The sequence below is a fragment of the Pholis gunnellus genome (assembly GCF_910591455.1).
Source record: "Pholis gunnellus genome assembly, chromosome: 19".
In the NCBI taxonomy this organism is placed as follows: Eukaryota; Metazoa; Chordata; class Actinopteri; order Perciformes; family Pholidae; genus Pholis; species Pholis gunnellus.
Window position 1 is genome coordinate 19,871,549 of NC_136546.1, and position 17,821 is coordinate 19,889,369.

At 42.3% G+C, this 17,821-nt stretch overlaps 2 protein-coding genes across 3 annotated transcripts; one reads left to right on the forward strand and one right to left on the reverse strand.

Annotated features, from left to right (window-relative positions):
- Positions 1-7,795: 7,795 nt before the first annotated feature.
- rnaseh1 (ribonuclease H1) lies at positions 7,796-10,557 on the reverse strand. 2 transcript variants are annotated; one of them, XM_079180467.1, is made up of 8 exons: positions 10,229-10,557; positions 9,637-9,761; positions 9,260-9,439; positions 9,057-9,156; positions 8,910-8,964; positions 8,722-8,806; positions 8,506-8,630; positions 7,796-8,098 (listed from the first exon to the last, which is right to left on the reverse strand). In XM_079180467.1, the coding sequence occupies exons 1-8, from the start codon at positions 10,354-10,356 to the stop codon at positions 8,018-8,020; spliced, it is 879 nt and encodes a 292-aa protein (XP_079036593.1). In that variant the 5' UTR covers positions 10,357-10,557; the 3' UTR covers positions 7,796-8,017. The 2 variants fall into 2 exon arrangements, with proteins under 2 accessions (XP_079036593.1, XP_079036594.1); XM_079180468.1 differs by having other exon boundaries at positions 8,712-8,806.
- An 846-nt stretch (positions 10,558-11,403) lies between these two features.
- rps7 (ribosomal protein S7) lies at positions 11,404-16,700 on the forward strand. Its single transcript, XM_079180159.1, has 7 exons — positions 11,404-11,425; positions 12,119-12,204; positions 12,738-12,809; positions 13,266-13,409; positions 14,240-14,304; positions 15,152-15,302; positions 16,591-16,700. Exons 2-7 carry the CDS (start codon positions 12,130-12,132, stop codon positions 16,666-16,668), a joined length of 585 nt encoding a protein of 194 aa, XP_079036285.1. The 5' UTR covers positions 11,404-11,425; positions 12,119-12,129; the 3' UTR covers positions 16,669-16,700.
- The last annotated feature ends 1,121 nt before the right edge of the window (positions 16,701-17,821 follow it).

Genomic DNA, 17,821 nt, shown 5'->3' on the forward strand with positions numbered 1-17,821 from the left:
TCACTTACTTGTAGACGAGAGAAGCTGTTGAATAAGTCTCAAGATGTGATGTTGATCACACACTCATCTGCCTGCAGTCGTTACTGTGGGCATAATACTCACTGTTACTCATAGGCAATGAGTCATTTGTGAGTCTTTTTCTATGCCCTGACTTTAGCCTCTCAGGATGCCCTTGCTTACCACCCTAATCACGCCCAATCTGTCATGACAACTACATCTATTTTAACTTTTGAGTCGCTGAAACCACCAAACCCACACGCTCGCCTGTCAGTGTTTTCTTTTCTGCAGACACAAAAGCAGCACAACACGAAACAAATCGAAACAAAAACAATTACAGAACCCCAGCGCTGCGAGAATCTATAAAACATATCTTCTACTCATCACTACACAGTCTGTGGATCATTGCTGCGTATACTGCGATGCTGGCACCATGTCACAGTGGGATCTGAATCTAAGGTCACCAATAAAAACCAATCGTCCTGCAAAAGGTCACCTCAAAAAAAACATCTCTTTTTGTTTGGAAATTTCCCAGCGTTAAAAAGAGAGATTTCTGTAGATATTTCTCATTTCTTAAGTCAATTACGACGCGCCCACGTAATAATTATCCCACGTATTAACTGCGGACTGAATCACAGAGGAAGCTCCTGTTCCCCCCCCCCCCCCCCCCGAAGCCGATGTGAAACACTTGATACCAGTGAGATATGAGTGAAGAAACGAGCCAAAAAAACAAAAAGAAAGCTAATTTATGTAGAAATATGCAGATGCTCATTGGCCTGTGGCAGATCTCAGAGGGCTTCACTTTGGCTCCCTGTAATCAAGTGATGCAGCAGGAGCACACGATATGTTGCCCGTCATCGTTTGTGTTTTGTCAAAAAAGTGAAAAGACCGCGTTTCCCATCAGCCCCCTTTTCCCCCTGATGATGAGGATAAAACAGCAGATTCTACCCTGCAAATACGACACAGAATTCTGTCTTTGCTTCATGTGTTTTGTGTTGGAAAAACACAACCTGTGACGCCTGAACGTGTGGATGAAGGTGTGTCCTGGTGAGGCAGGATGTGTGTTTTGGGATTCAGACCGTCGGCCTCACTGGATCTCAGCTCGCTGCAGACCTGCGCAGCATTTTTAACAGCCAGCAGGCAGCTCGAAGCGCCTCGCTGTCCCATTTCTACCACACACATCGCAGTATACTGAGAGCAGAGCACGTACAGTAACACGAGTACTGCGTTTAAATACAGTGGGTGAGACCTTCCTTCATACGTTTCCTTCACAGGTAAATACTGTACTTTTTATTCAACACGGTTCAGGCTGGTCTCATCCAGCATTATTAGCTATACTACTAAAAATAATGCGCCGTAATTCATGTACAATGAAAGTAATTTTGGATGTTATCAATGTAATGACGTATAAAGAATGGAGGTAGATGGGTCCAACAAGCAGAGATCTTTCAGCCAGGAAACCCGTGTGAGATTCAAAACGTTGATTTAACTGTCACGTAACTTGAGTACTTAAGTAACAACAATTATGTCGTTATTCTAACCCGAACGATGATCTTTTCTTCAAGTATTTCACCGTCTTTTCTATAAACCTAACTAAGTTGCTTCCTGTGAAGCCGTAATGTAATATATTATGTAATGTACTAAACATATTCAGGTTTCCCCTGAAAATGAACTCAACATGATCTAATTTAATAAAAGCCTTATTTTAAAATGATCTATTAACTATCATCAGAATTATAATATTTTTTCATAAAAGCTGTATTTTAAAATATATTTTATAATATTTTTTTACAGTGTGAAGGGTCACATGGCATTCAGGTTAAAGCTTTGTGACCAAAGAATAAATAAAATAAAGATGAAAGACTTTCACTCATTCAGCACCATCCCCTGTGACGGGACAACCTCGTCATGTGATTGATTCTCGAGTCACGTTTAATTGTTTCTCTCTCCCGTCATTGTCTTTCCTTACAGATGTTCATCTTCTTCTCCATCTGTCTCCATCATTCTTGCCTCCATCCTCTCCACCACCTTACTCTTCCTCCTCTTCGTCTTTCTCCCTCCTCATTCATCCTCCCCCATCTCCTTCTGTCTGTCTTTATCTTCCTATTTCCTCAAATGTCCTCCTATTTCGCCTCCTATATTTTCTCCATCTCCTTCTCTCATCTTCTCCTTTTTTCCCTCCACTCCCATTGCGTCCGTCCTCCTCTTTGGTCTCTCTGTTTCCTGCCTCCTGAAACATCAGCGCTCACAGCGGGCTGTCGAACCACCCGCAGACTCTACCCACAATTCACCTCTTCCTCATAATGAGGACGGCGGGCGCTCGCGGTGCAGAGTTCAAACACTGAGCGCAGCAATTAAAAAGAAGTTTATGAGTCCGTTTCTGGTGGAGGAGGTGAAAGTGGTGACTGTTTGATGCTGCAGTCAGCTAAGTGTTTTCCTCTGATGGCAATCGTTTTTTTTAAATGATAATTCTGACTTTTATTCTGTTTCTCTGCTGGACTTTGTCTTATCTTCTCTGATGTACCAAGTTGTTCTCCGAGAGATTCATTTGTATGTTTTTGGTTCAAAAAGGTTTGAACTTTCCAAACTGTTCACCTCTAGGCTACAGAAGGAGGAAGCGTTCGCCACGTTAAGACTCTTCGCTGCTTTACAGCTACACTGATCGCACGCACACACACACACACACACACAGAGACGAACACAGATGCAGACTGACAGACAAACAGACTCCCTCTCCTCTGGAGCTCCATCTGTGTAATGACATCTCACGCTTGGTTAGGACTCTGCTGCATAATTAGAGCTCTGGCAGCTGACGGATGGCACTGCAGCACCTCCAACCCTGCCGACCTTGGCCTCGCCTCGGGGCCCCGAGGTCTGCACGGGTCCCAAAAATGTTTCAGCCCCCAGAAGGATCCCAAAAAAAACTAGGAGATAGCGCGCACGCTGTTTGCTGTTTTTAATTGCAGACATTTTAATGACAGAGTGCCATTAAGCTCGCACCAGTGAGCCAGCAGAGACTCACACCAGGACCCTGCTCACCTGAATGGAATGCAGCCATTATTCATGTTATTGGATGCACCTGTGGAAAAGTGAAGGTTAGTTTGAAGCCGACCGACTAGAGGGGGGAAAAAACTAAGAAGCCACCATGGCCTCGAGTATAAAAAATAACAGAAACAAACTTTAATTTTTCCAATGACAGAGGTTTTGATTGGCTGATGAATAAATTAGAGTGATTTGCTTTTGTTAGGAGGCTGCACTGTAAGAAATATTAAGAGAAAAACGTACAAAATTTACAAAACTCTGACTCTTGACTCTAAATGGACCATCATTTACTAAATGAACATCATGCTGTATTGAAGAAGACTTGAAACTAGAGATTGAGACCATAAACTCATGTTTACAATGTTTACTGAGGTAATAAATCAAGAGAGAAGTAGTCATTTTCTCATAGACTTCTATACAACCAGAGGAGTCGCCCCCTGGTGGACACTAGAGAGAATGCAGCTTTAACACATGAAGCTTCGGCTTCACTTTACGGAACCTTTAACAATAGGACCCTGAAACCAAAGCAGCTAAATGTCATCCAGCCAATCGTTCATTTTATTTTATCTCCATCAGAACCTGTGAACATGTTATGGCTGTATGCTAAAGGTTGTTGACGATTAGTAAAAAAAACTGTCTAGACGTGTCACAGCGTTTCACGCTGTAACTGAACTCATCCAGAGCAAATAATTACTGATTGATTCAAAACCCGTTGAGGGAGCAAACAGAAACGTCACCTTTCTGTATTTCATAAAACCACAGACACCGTCCTGGAGACTTGTCTCCTCGTTTGCAGGCAAATCCCATGAATAGTCAATAAGTTCAATATATTTCCATAATGAGTTTTACTTTCAAGCCATTATTTATTTTTCCTTAATCAGAGTAGGCGTCATAATTTTCCAAATGCAAATGCATTTTTTTGGAGTAAAAACTTTGGATGGCTGCAGGGATGCAGAGCGCAGACACAGACTCTCCAGCGAGGGCACAAAGTGATCCGTAGGTTTTCTGTCCACGATGCAAATCAGCGGGGAGACGAGATAACGAAGCCCCCGATGACGGGAACCTGCCAAGCTGCTAATAGCTGAGACACCGATCGGTTGGCGTGATGAAGAAATTGATCAGGCTCCAACGCAGAGAGAGGTCTGACGGAGGCCTGTGGTGAGTTCACTGACCTGACTGAACAACTAGCTTCCTCCACTAAACAACAAGGAAATGTAGTCTTTACATGCAGCAGCCCATCAGATGCATGGATGATGTTGTCCATATGCACAGTATTTCATGGTTTAAAGGGTTATTTCACTAAATTAAAAGGCACTTGCATGGACATGAGGGAGACAGAGCTCTTATACCTCAACGTTTTGCACATAAATGAAGGTGAAAAACCAACATAATACAGATTATAATCACGTAAAACTAACATTCACAAACAGGTTTCTATCATCACGCCGTTATATGTAATTGCTGCATTCAGAGAAACCTGCTTTATGTTCTATAAAGAAATATGATGAATAATTTGAGCAAGGTTGAAAAAGCTTTTCAGTTTGTGCCGATATATTTTTTTAATAGTTATTAATTAAAGTACTGAAGTAGAGATTTGGTCTGAAAGGTAAATGTGGTTTCTTGATGAGCACGTCGTTCTCTCTGACCTCTCGTGCTTCTAGTTGCTGCGTCGTTTGGTTTGTGAAAAACAAGTCGGAGGTAAAAAATCAGGTCCATGATGAACCATTTAATTTATAAGTATCAGGAATTATTGGTAATAAATAAATTCTCACGTTCCATCTCCTCTAAAGCGAAGATTTGCTGCTTTTCTGTGTTTTCTATCGTTGTAAGTTCAATATCTTTTTGGGGGTTTTGGGATGTTTCTCAGTCAAAAACAGGTCAAGTGAACTTTATTGCTAAAGCACAGATCACACCGCGATGGTGAGAGAGTTGATATTCAGAAAACAAATGGAGAAAGTTCTCGGGGTGCTTTTTTCGGTCGCTTTTCTGCCAGAAAAAAGGCGCTAAAGTAGAACTCAGTGACGTGTTCGCGGCCTCGGTAACTGACCTCGACAAGAAAAATCAACTCCGCGAGCTCGGCGTCTTAGCTGTGACCTCTGGGACTGAGACACGACCTCAGAGACAAACAGGTCTGTAGCTCTCAGCTTTGGTGGGTTTTGGACTTAAGTGACAACACCAGCCGTAGTCTGGAGGGGTTTATTCTCTTTATAGTCTTTCTCCTCCATTAGCTCTGCGAGCACTTTTTTAGCGAAGCATCCTCCGCTCGGTGTCAGACGGTTTGTTGTGTCAGAGAGTTCCGCAACCCCGGCAGAACACTCCGGATTTATTTGAGACGCCGTCGGTCTAGAAATTGACTAAAAAACCTTCCGAGTGAAGATGCGCGCAGGATGTTTCTAATGTCTGGTTTGTTAAGTTTCTTTACAGTTTGCTCGGCCTTCTCCCCCTCCAGCAGGGCAGCGGTGGACCAATGCCAGAGCTCGGTCTGCTGAGGAGAAATGTGTGTGCGTCGAGGAGGAGCGCTAACGAGGCTCAGCCAACGAGGAGGTGAAGCTGCTGCGGGGCGACCTCTGACCTCCAGGAGGCGCTCTCTCTCTCTCTCTCTCTCAGGCTGGGCTGCCTCTGGCGGGGTCGTGGCGCCCCCACGCTCGCCGCGAGGCAGCGGTCGGGGTCAGAGCGAGGAACCCCGAGCCCTCCGTCCTGACGGGTTTTTTTCCCGCATCGACGCCGACCGATCGACCGGCCGCAGGAGGACGGAGGAGGACGGCGGAGGACGGAGAGGAAAGGAAGCGAGCGAGGGAGGGAGGAGGGGGGGGGGGAGTCTGGATCGTCTCTTTTTCTCTCGGTTTTCCATCAGCAGAAACAAAGCTGATTATGTTTTATGAACACGTACAGTTGTTCCTGCCGGAGGGAAGCAGACGAGATGCAGAGCTGGAAGAAGTACTGAGATACTTTACTAAAGCAAAAGTAGACAAATATGTACAAATACTCTATTACAGGTTAAAGTATTGCACTCGAATGCTTACTTAAGACCTGTGTGTTGTTGTGTTTGGTGGTGCCAGTGTTTTAGGATCTCACAGGGATATTTAGCCACTTGTGATATTTCCAGGGAACGTGGCCTTTAAAGAGGCGAATACGCAAAATACGCAAAATTTGCCTCATTTGCGTTTTTGCAAAATTAGCATAGATTCTCCTCCTGTCGTCACTGACGTCCGGACGTTGTTCAAACACAAACTCCATTCAGAAAACAAACATTTTAAACGTTGTTTGCTTGTCTTCTTGCAGAGAGAAGACACAAATGCACATGGTTATTGAGTTATTTTAGCATCCCTTTATATCTGTTTAAAGTGTTATAAACCCGTCATCAAGCGTTTAGCAGCAGACGTTTTCTCTGCAGCGCTGGTGGAGACCAAAGCCGGAGCTAAAAGGAGAAAATGAGACTTTCATTCGTCCGGTGGGCACAAACACGGATCCAAATGAATGTTAATGTTGCTCCATGTCTGCGGGCAACTGTTCGCTCACTAGTTGTCCGTAAAAAGAAACTTTAAAAGGTGATATGTCAGCGTTCATTGTGTAAGAAAACAAATCGATTTAAGCAACTTTAACACACTGTAGTTCTTCTTCTTCAGGTCTCACTTTGGCCTCTTCGTCCTTCTCTTCCTCCGACTTCTCCGAACTCAGTCACAGTCTGAAGGATCCTTTGTTCACTCGTCTCACGTGTGAGTCTGTAGTTTCTGATCGACTCGTCCACACAGGTGCTGGAGACCCGGTGGCGTTTGAACGCTGTTCGTCCTCATGAAGATGCAACAGTGTTCAGATGCTCTTCACAGAAACCACTATGTTATGATCAATATAAATGTTACTAAGTCATCAGAATTAAAGTACCTTTATTTTGGATAAACAAACTTTTTGACTACCATATTATGCAAAAGTGAAGATCTTTAAAAATGTCTCCTTAAAACAGCATCTTCTGGCTCAGTCTCATTATTCCATATATGTAACGCTGGGTTAAAGTACTCTGTTATCATATTAATCTCATTAAGGGGTTGAACAACTGTAATAACGGTTTATTTAAAATGTTCTTGAACTGAGAAATGTTCTATTGTTTACCTGGATGTAGTTGTTCTTGTTATCCTGGTGTTCATGTTGTGTAACGTGGTGTGAGTCTGCTGCACAGATAGATCGGATCAGATTAAAGTCACCCAGTACGAGATGACAGGAGCTCAAAATCAACTGTATTTCCCACAATAAGTATTTATCTATAATGAGAATGTTTTCCAGTCTTCATTCCGATCATGAGAATACAATAATGAAATACCTGTACAGGCTGCAGTACTGCAGTGTTGTTTGATGTGATCATTGTTTTACCGTCTTGCTTGTCAAACTGGGAGCAGATTAATTGTTTGATACACATTCACTCCCAATTGGGTTTCACTGTAATCAGCTGTTGTTTTCATGTAGTTTGAGCAGAATATTCCCCGAAGCAGAGACGTGTTTGAAACAATATGCATCAAACGTGTGACCCGCTTGTCAAACAGATCCTAAAATAAAACCGTCTTCGTCTGGAGTCGTAACGGCGACCTGGAGCTCCTCCTGCTGGACGGTTTACTGCGTTACAGCCGGACTCAAATAACCAAACTCCTCCTCTTTCAATAACGTTTCTTATTCACCCTTCCTGCTCATCTCCTTCTTCCTTACCTCCTTCAAAGGCTATTCCCACTGATCAGACTGTGACGTTCCTCACATGATGCAAGAAACAGGCGACTGAAGCAGAAACTTTATTTAGAGCAAAAACACAAACAAAAATCGACATTTAACAGAAACAAACTCTCAGACTTCTCTCTCTCTCTCTGTCTCTCCGGGTTTCAGTTCAGTCACAAAGTCGCTCGTGGAGAAGACAAACAGACTTCTGAATAAAAGCAGCAAACTGGCGGATAAACCAGAAGAAACCGTCTCTTTAACCTCGGGAGCAGTTCTGCCGTCACAGCTTCGCCGCTCCTTCTCTCGACAGTCTGTCGGCCTCCTCGTTGCCTTTGTAGCCGGCGTGACCCGGAATGTGCATCTGGAGGGAAAGAAATCTCACCTTTTAAAGTCAACAAATGTTATAAACTCCAAGTTTATTCGTCATTTCCTGCGTCTTCACTCGTCAGACCTCTGGGTCACGGCTACAGCTTCACGGCTGGTCAGATTTATTTTAAAATAGTGTCGATGTCAACACTTAAAGTGGCAACCGTGAAGATTTTCATTTAAATAAATGTCAGTATATCTATCGCTAAAGGAGGTAACACAGTGATGATTGATAGAGATTCACTAAATGAAGGCAGAGTAACATAAAAGTTATGACGATGAAAAACAATTAATCTTCTAAATTTACAGATTTTAAGAAAGTGAAAGTAACTAATGTGGTGATTTTCTTTCATTTTACAGTAAAAGCCCGTAACTCTCAGACAGGGACTGCCTGATATTTACCCAGACCACCTCCACCTCAGCGTTCAGTCGGTCCAGCTTCACGAAGTCGTCTTTGTTGGTGATCAGACCTCCGGACTTCAGCCGCCAGCCGTTCAGCTTCCAGTTCTTCACCCAGCTGGTCACACCTGCAGAGAAACACAGCGCGGACTTCAACTCTCTGAGGCGGTGAGATTCTAAAGTCCTGGACAGAGTTAAACCTGACTTACTGCGACTCACCGTTGATGGTGAACTTGCTGTCGGTGTAGAGGACCAACTTCTTTATGTTGTTCTCTTTGGCTTGTTCCAGCGCTTTGCAGGCTGCCTGGTTCACACACACACACACACACACACACACACACACGTACCAGCTCATCAACCTGGTGACAGCTATGAACACACCGTCGGTGCGTGACGACTAACCGTACCTGTATTTCTGCACGCTGGTTGGTTTGTCTTCCGTCCAGCGGCTCGGCGGCATTTCTGCAGGAACGCGAGCGATGAATGTGACAAATTAGATCAGATTTAAGTTCAGTTAAAAAGGTGACGTCTACGTAAAAGGTGTGTTTTCTCACAGCGGGTGGTTGTGGCCCCAGTACACCCCGATGCCGGCTCGGGCGCCCTTCTGTCCGTTGCGCGAGCAGCAGCCGTCGGTGTAAACGACCACGGCGTCGCCTGGAGTGAGTTCAAGTTTTATTTATTCACTCTAGGTTCTAATTTTTAAATGCAGATTTTTCTACTCAAGTTGGACAAAGAGCTGAGTAACAGCTCGTCTCACCCATGTACGTGAACCCGTCCGTGCTTTCTGAAGACGAGCTCTCCGACGGTTTGACTCGTTTGGGTCGAGACTCCGCGTCCTCGTCCGAGTGACACCTCTTCCTACCGATGGGGATGTACTCCAGAGGCTCCGGGCCTCTTTTGGGAAGCAGAGCGACGGCCGACTCCACACACTCAGCGACTGGAAAACAAAAAAAACACACAAAAGCTTTCTTTTAGTTTTGCAACTTGGAAGAAATGGTTTGTAAAGCGACATTAGATCAGGACCACGTATCCAGGTCCTGTGTGGATATCTCCCGAAACATTTCGCTCCCAAAGTTTGCTACGAGAAGATAGCTGTGCAGAAGAAGAGTTTCATATTTGTCTGGACCAGTTTACCTTTCTTCACCTCTGGAACTGCAGCGGGTTCGACTCCTCTGAAGAACGCCCAGGCGTCTTTCTCTGAGCCAAACTTCTTAAAAGAGGCGGCTGGAAATTTGTCCACCTGGCTCTTACATTCATCCCTAAACAACAGAGGGAAGAGGGGACTAAGGATGCATGCTGAGCTGAACATTACTATTGTACTTGTATACTTGTATTAATACAGATTCCAAACCTCAAATAAAACATTTAAGTGTCCTTGTTTGTCAGCAGCACAGCAGAGCTCATGTTAACACGCTTTACAAATCATTCGGGTATTTGAATAAATATGCCGTTGTGTCAAATATCCTTTATATTAATGCTGCTTAGTGTTTGCTTTTGATGGAGGAAATGAAATAGCAGTAAACCAGAAGTGGTGTTTCTCTTAAGCCGAATTGAAGAGTAGCTCAATATGATTACAGGACACTTTTTAAAATGATCTTTTATCTATTGTGTTGTTTAGCCAAAGTCGTGCAGCTCCTCTCGCTAAATGAAACTCACTTTAAAAGGATCAAAGGCTTTGTTGTTCTTACTAACACATGTTCTGACAGTAAGATGCAAACCGTCTCACCATGAAGTGTAGACTCCTGGTTTGAATCCCTTCTTTACAGCGTAGTAAAACTTGCCCTTCGCCATGATGTCTGCAGCGCTGCAGACGGTCCTGCGTACTGGACCGAAAAGACCAGCCAGTCTAAACATCACGGACCGGAAGTGGCTGACATCCTGTTTGTTAACTCAATAAAACGCAATAAATATACATATTTAAATCTGACTGGTCCAATGTGTGTTTAGCTATAAAACCCCTAAAAAATGTCAGCAGCCAGGTGAACGTACACAGCCATAAAAAGGATGTCAAAAGTAGGGAGTGACGTTTTTAGATAGCTAGTTTGCTTCGTCTTCTTCTTCTTCTTTGGGTTTAATGGCGGACTACAAACCGACGTTTAAGGTGCATACCGCCACCTACTGGGTCTTTTAAATCACTTCTTAAAACACATTTTTACAGACTGGCTTTTATGTGATGTGGTCGCTTTTCTGTTTTATTTCTGTTTTATTTTTATTTGTTGATTTTACTTAATAATTTTACTAAATATTTATTGATATATATATATATATATATATATATATATATATAATTTTATTTATTTATTAGTTTATATTTATTTGTTGATTTTACTTAATTATTTTACGATATATATATATTATTTTATTTATTTTGATCGTATCAACTGTCTCAATGATTTTTTAAATAAATAAAGTTATTGTTATTATTATTATTACTGTATCAGATTGTGTAACATCATGAGTCATCATTTAAACACAATAATAAGGTTTTTTGTTAATTAAAAACAAATAAACAAACAAAAAGTAGATCCAAAAATAAAATAAATACTTCATATATGAGTAATATTCTGGATTAAACCCGTTCCATTCAAAAAATGTAATAAAGCCCTTTTGTTAGTTTGCTTGCTCTGAATCACACACAAACACACACAAATAAATATCTAATAAGTAAGACAACAGCATAACCACTGCTGTAGTCTTCTAAATCTGGAGGTAAGTGTTTAATTAAAGCTTGTAAAGTGCAGCAAAGAGACCAAGAATGTGAAAAAGTAATGATGACAGGCACCAGTTAACACAAACTCTCGCGATATTCTCATCCTCCAGCATGGACTCAAAAAACTCTCGCGATAGCTAAATGGGATGCGCGGATTGGATTAAACCAACACTCGCGATGAGTCGGCCTCTTCCTTGGCCGTCGTTGACAGAGGTTAGTCGTGCTACTTTTCACTGGACTGTCTTTTCTACCTTACAATGTGCTTTAATGTCGTTTAATCTCTATTTAAACCCACCGTAATGGTTGTTAAGGCTCTGATGCGTTAGATTGTGCCGTTTGTGGCGACGGATGGCTGTTTTATATGACAAAATACAACAATAGTAGAGAAGCTCCCGGGGATGGTGTTTCTAGTATCGCTGGAGTAACGTTAGCTAGCAGGCCGTGTGCATGTGTTCACATAGCAGCTATGTTATACCGACAGAAGTAGTAGTCTGTATATATATACAACTAATGTATGTGTAGATTCAAGTGAAACAAAACTAGGTACTTGTGTTCGTAACGTAGAACTGCTCAGCTAAAAGGTAGCGTGTCTAAATAGCAGTTAGTTAGCTAGCTAGCTAATGCTTAATTTATAGCTAACCTGTAGTTTGTCTTTCTGTGCTGAGAATACAGTTTTTACTGTGACTTCATGTCTTCGTGGAGATATATTTTGCCATTAAATGTTGCCCTATGCCGGCTATCCTTGCTACTTACCCCGGCTAGCATTGAGCTTTAGCCTAGCTTAAGTATACATGCTGGTTTGCAGTAGCTAGCTCCTCCAGTGATTCATGTGGGAATCAAGATGTATAGATGCGAGCCTATCCGTGTATGTAACCCTGGCATGTCTTTATTTTTTTATCTTCGCAGAGACAACGGCCATGTTCAGTACCAGCGCCAAAATAGTGAAGCCGAATGGCGAAAAGCCAGACGAGTTTGAGTCTGGGATCTCCCAGGTAAGAAGGTTTAGATCATTTAAATCATGTGTTTTCTGAACTGTAGCGTGTGTGTGTGCAGGTTGTGACTACTCATACCGAAATGATAATTCATTGTATATTTGGAGATTTTTAGCTAAATTATACAGAAGTCTGAATCACATTGACGTGTGTTTTTCCAGAGACTGTACACTTTTGTTACCCAGAAACCCTAAATGCTAGCAGCAACCCAGAGGTTCACCTCAGCATGAGTAGTCAGTAGATCCGGGGGGTTGACGTCCATAGCTGGAAGAAAACAGTTAAACGTCTTGTGTGCATATATTTGTCTTGTGGGTGTAAACTTTTGAAACAATAACCGATAAAATCACCTGAACTCGTTGGCTGAATTTGTCAATGTTCTGATGAAGGAATCTGATTCTGCTCGGTTTTAAATAGACAGAAATATGAACTGAGTAGAGACTGCGTTAGTCAGTTAATTTAATAGATACACCATCACAGTGCCTGTAAATGTATGAACGAAGCTATTCCGTGCTGATTGTCCCCGTCTCCTCCAGGCTCTACTCGAGCTGGAGATGAACTCCGACCTAAAGGCTCAGCTGAGGGAGCTGAACATCACTGCAGCGAAGGTAGGACGACACTTCCACTCTCCCGTCTACGTTATAACGGCCTTAGTGCCGGTTTTACTTCTAGCCAACGCTCGTATTGAAACACGAATGTCTCCTCTAAATGGAAACCAATCCGACGTGGTCATCCAGGAGGTTGCTCTCCTGGCTCTGTCCTGGTGGCGTTATGGGAGCGTAGCTTTACGCCGAGACGTACATTCCCGTTCCACAACGTCGGACACAAAGCTCTGTTTTCCCGGCCGCCGGTCGGTGAGGACGGGCGTCCTGCATATTCCTACATCTTCCCAGAGTCCTTTGGGACCGTGACTGGGGGGCTAAACCATGCAGTGCACATTGTTTCATATCAAATCTAACTATGTATGCAGGACAGGCTTTTGCTTCATGTTGTTTTTTTTATAAGTAGGAATGTTTACAAAGCTTTTTTTCTTTGGGTCATACAAAGACTTTTTCTCTTTAAAGGAAATCGAGGTTGGTGGCAGCCGGAAAGCTATCATCATCTTCGTTCCCGTTCCTCAGCTGAAGTCTTTCCAGAAGATTCAGGTGCGTCTGGTGAGGGAGCTGGAGAAGAAGTTCAGCGGGAAGCACGTCGTCTTCATTGCACAGGTGAGGAGGAGGAGGAGGAGGAGGAGGAGGAGGAGGAGGAGGAGGAGGAGGAGTCTTACCAAGTCCACATGAGTTTTATGGACATCTTGAGGATGGATGCTGTGTCCATACTGGAGCTCTTCCTCTACTGGTTCACTACTAATCTCCATAGTATTCTTCTTCACATGTTGCACCAACTTATTTCAGGAAATCAGACCCGTCTCTGTAGTTGTGATTGATGCTGTGTGGAGGAACATTTTGCACTTTTGGATATTGGACATGCAGCAGTTCATTTTTATGTTTTTCCAAAAGAACTTGAGAGAAGATAACAAGAGCAGAACGCTGACACAACCTGTTTACTAGAAGGATAGTTAAGAATGATGTGAAATGAGTCCGACGTGGTCATCCAGGAGGTTGCTCTCCTGGCTCTGTCCTGGTGGCGTTATGGGAGCGTAGCTTTACGCCGAGACGTACATTCCCGTTCCACAACGTCGGACACAAAGCTCTGTTTTCCCGGCCGCCGGTCGGTGAGGACGGGCGTCCTGCATATTCCTACATCTTCCCAGAGTCCTTTGGGGCCGTGACTGGGGGGCTAAACCATGCAGTGCACATTGTTTTACATGTGTATAATAGAAAACATCAGTATTCTGTGTCTGCAAACTCTTCTACGTGGTTACGATAGACTTTAAGCTGTCGAGTAGAACTAAGAGGAACATGAATATCAGCAGCGTATAACCAGTCTGACTCCGCTGCCTTTGGTTCATGACGTATTTCTGTTCTTGAGTTATTTCAGTTTAAATGTTTGTGAATCTGATTTTAGGAGATTGATGAGTTTTCTCTTGTGTTTCTAGAGGAGAATTCTGCCCAAACCCACCAGAAAAAGCCGCACAAAGAATAAGCAGAAGCGTCCCAGGAGGTGAGTACGATAATGTTAATACAATTGTGTGTTTGTATATATCTTTACTACTTTATTACACTTCAGTGATGCACATTTCAGGAACCCCTCCTGACTGAAATGAACACTAACGGTCGTGTGACGTCTTTATTATGAGGCTATAATCAATAATTAATCTGGCTTCATGAAAGAATTATGAGTTCATTAAAAGAACGGATCAGTTGAGTCATTTTAAGCCAAAATAAATCTCCGGTTCCAGCTTCTCAAATGTGAATATTTGCTGGTTTTATTAGTCGTCTGGTGGTAAATGAACGTCGTTGGGTTTTGTCTGCTGTTCGGCTAGTTTGTAAATGAAATCGACTTAAAATGTCTTGACGATCTGAGAAATTCAGAAAGACGTTTTTGTCTTTTTGTCGTCTTAACATTTTAAAGACCGGACCAATTGTCTGCAGATTAATTAATAATTAAACTTATTTGCAGCCTTTTTAAACTGTTTTTGAGACCTGTTATCATCTAATGAACCTAATTAATCAGGTGATGATGTGAAGTATGAACCCAGTGTTTAATCCGACGTGGTCATCCAGGAGGTTGCTCTCCTGGCTCTGTCCTGGTGGCGTTATGGGAGCGTAGCTTCAGGCCGAGACGTACATTCCCGTTCCACAACGTCGGACACAAAGCTCTGTTCCCGGCCGCTGGTCGGTGAGGACGGGCGTCCTGCATATTCCTACATCTTCCCAGAGTCCTTTGGGGCCGTGACTGGGGGGCTAAACCATGCGGTGCACATTGTTTCGCCTCAGATCTTTACTCTTGAGCTTTGGTGTTCAGCCTGCGTTTGTATATTAAAGTCTTTTCTTGATTCGTCCCTCAGCCGCACCTTAACCGCGGTCCACGACGCCATCTTGGAGGACCTGGTGTTCCCCAGCGAGATCGTTGGTAAGAGGATCAGAGTGAAGATGGACTGCAGCCGGCTCATCAAGGTCCATCTGGACAAGGCGCAGCAGAACAACGTGGAACACAAAGTACGTACACGGGACACGATCGGAGCTGCAATCGTCATGTTCTCCGTTAATCATTTGGTCTAAAAACATCTGAAGAATCCTGATGTGACGTCATTAACCTCTGAACCCCAAAAACCTGCCGGCGAGATTTAAAAGCATGTTTTCAAACAATTGCCAAAACTACAGCGTTCATCACCACTAGATATAAACGCAGAGGAGAGGCTGTAAGAATGTAAATAATTCATATATACATTCCAGTGTTTCCCCATGTTAGTAAGATAAATTATCAAAGCAATTCAACTTCTTTAATATAAGTTTCAAAGCCATAAATCAGATCCACAGAGTGAAATGTGAGGAGCAAGAAACTCCCCAAAAACATCTTTGGGTTCAGAGTTTTAATGACCAAAACCCCAAATATTGAATTTACTATAATGTAAGAGCAAGAAAAGCAGATAATTGTTTCATTTAAAAACCTAAAAGAATCAAATGTATATATATATTTTTTGGGCCTGAGATTTAATAGATTATCAATATATCTTTTATTGACTAATCATTGCAGCTCCAACCATCAGTTTGGTGGTGAAGTGCAGTAATAGAACGTCTCACTTCAACTACAGTAGAGCTGTATTTAAAGCGGTCACTGCCCAATCAGAAGAGAGTATTTCCTACACCTGTGCCGTCATTGGCTGGCACACGTTTAATCCGACGTGGTCATCCAGGAGGTTGCTCTCCTGGCTCTGTCCTGGTGGCGTTATGGGAGCGTAGCTTTACGCCGAGACGTACATTCCCGTTCCACAACGTCGGACACAAAGCTCTGTTTTCCCGGCCGCCGGTCGGTGAGGACGGGCGTCCTGCATATTCCTACATCTTCCCAGAGTCCTTTGGGGCCGTGACTGGGGGGCTAAACCATGCAGTGCACATTGTTTCACCTCAGATCTTTACTGTGTGAATTTAAACCTGATGTCTTTTTGTCGTTTAATGATCTGAAGTTGGTCGACTAGTCCAACAGAGAATCTACTAATTCATCATTTATGAGAACATTTGCACCGAAGTGAAGACATGAATCTGGGCGTTGCTAACTTGTCTTTAATTAAAATCTTAAACTTGAATCTTTTCTCTGGGGCGCTTCCAATAAACGGTAATGTCGGTAATAAATAGTTCTTAAAATTCACCTTTTTAGCATGAAATTGAGAAAATATTCAGTGTCCTCTGCTGTTGGTCCGTCACATCATCGGATCACATTCATAGTTTATATAATTTATCTATGATAGTTGTATAACTGAAGCTGTGTTTCTTTAATTGTCCTCAGGTGGAGACGTTCTCTGGTGTCTACAAGAAACTAACAGGCAAAGACGTCGTGTTTGAATTCCCAGAATTCCAGCTTTAAACCCAGATGACAAAATAAATTTGTTTACTGTCTCTGTTGTTTGTTTGTGTTTTTACTTCTTAAAGAGAATCTTTCTTCTATTACTGCAGTCAATGTGGTCAAATGTTGGTTATTTAGGGTACAAAACTCATTTAATATAATATATACAGTTACATTTCAGCAGGTTTTGCTCTTGATAAAGTAAGAGTATACGTTTCCTCTGGCGCCACCTTCAGGCAAAACATGGGACTTGTTCTCACCACTTCAAGGGACAAAGTTAGAAATGTTCATTTAAAAGATGTTTTCTAGTTTATAATAAAATTACAGCATCAGGGTTAATTGTTCAACGGTTTATTTACTTTTGTAAAGTAGAAATATTTAGCTTTAATGTGACGTGATTGTGATGATCTTACGAGCCGTTAAATTATGTAAATTTGTTAACTGGAGATGTTTTTTCATTACATAAAATATATTTACAAAAAATACACCAAACTACAGATTTAATGTACGAAGTACACATTTAAAACAAAGACATTCCTAAACGTATCACTGCTGCTTCTTAAGGCTCAGTTATTGGGAATTGGACCATCAACCTTTTCCCACCAGAACACTTTGCTTCTTTAAGTTTAACAGTGTTTCAGTGACCGACACAAAGGCATTAAAACATTTTACTGTTGCTTAAAATCAGTCCCGTTTAAACCTCGTCTTTAACGATTCATAACAAAATGAACTGTTTAAAAGCACAGCAGGAATCTCAACTCACTGGTTCAATCAAATCATTTTACACTTCGTTCAGATGTCTTGACAATAAATCATAAAATGATGTGAATTTGAAGAAACATGTTTGGAGCTTTTCAAATGACTTTAGTTGAGTTGATTTAATCCCTCAGTGGTGGAAACATTCATATCTCAGTAAAAATATCAATAATTCATTGTAAAAATACTTTTGCCAGTAAAACTCCTTCAGTACTAGCGTCATCATTGGGTTTATGATATATATCTGTTGAAGGGAGAAGGAAGCCCCGCCCACACCAGCTTTTGACAATGCTGCATTCAAGTGCTGTCAGACAAATCAGCCTTTTTTTTTACATCTGCTGCTTTAAAATAGTCTCATGTGGAACATTATAATGCATAAAAGTAGTTAATGTAATAACTTGTTTTCAAATACAAATGG

What these genes read in the sequence shown, in the direction of transcription:
- rnaseh1 (XM_079180467.1), bottom strand. Translation starts at nt 10,356, where the DNA reads ATGTTTAGACTGGCTGGTCTTTTCGGTCCAGTACGCAGGACCGTCTGC. An exon ending in GGACGGGTTCACGTACATGG is followed by an intron (nt 9,157 to 9,259) that starts GTGAGACGAGCT and finishes AACTCACTCCAG; the next exon opens with GCGACGCCGTGGTCGTTTAC. An exon ending in TGGGGCCACAACCACCCGCT is followed by an intron (nt 8,965 to 9,056) that starts GTGAGAAAACAC and finishes GCGTTCCTGCAG; the next exon opens with AAATGCCGCCGAGCCGCTGG.
- rps7 (XM_079180159.1), top strand. Translation starts at nt 12,130, where the DNA reads ATGTTCAGTACCAGCGCCAAAATAGTGAAGCCGAATGGCGAAAAGCCA. An exon ending in TTGAGTCTGGGATCTCCCAG is followed by an intron (nt 12,205 to 12,737) that starts GTAAGAAGGTTT and finishes CGTCTCCTCCAG; the next exon opens with GCTCTACTCGAGCTGGAGAT. An exon ending in TGAACATCACTGCAGCGAAG is followed by an intron (nt 12,810 to 13,265) that starts GTAGGACGACAC and finishes TTCTCTTTAAAG; the next exon opens with GAAATCGAGGTTGGTGGCAG.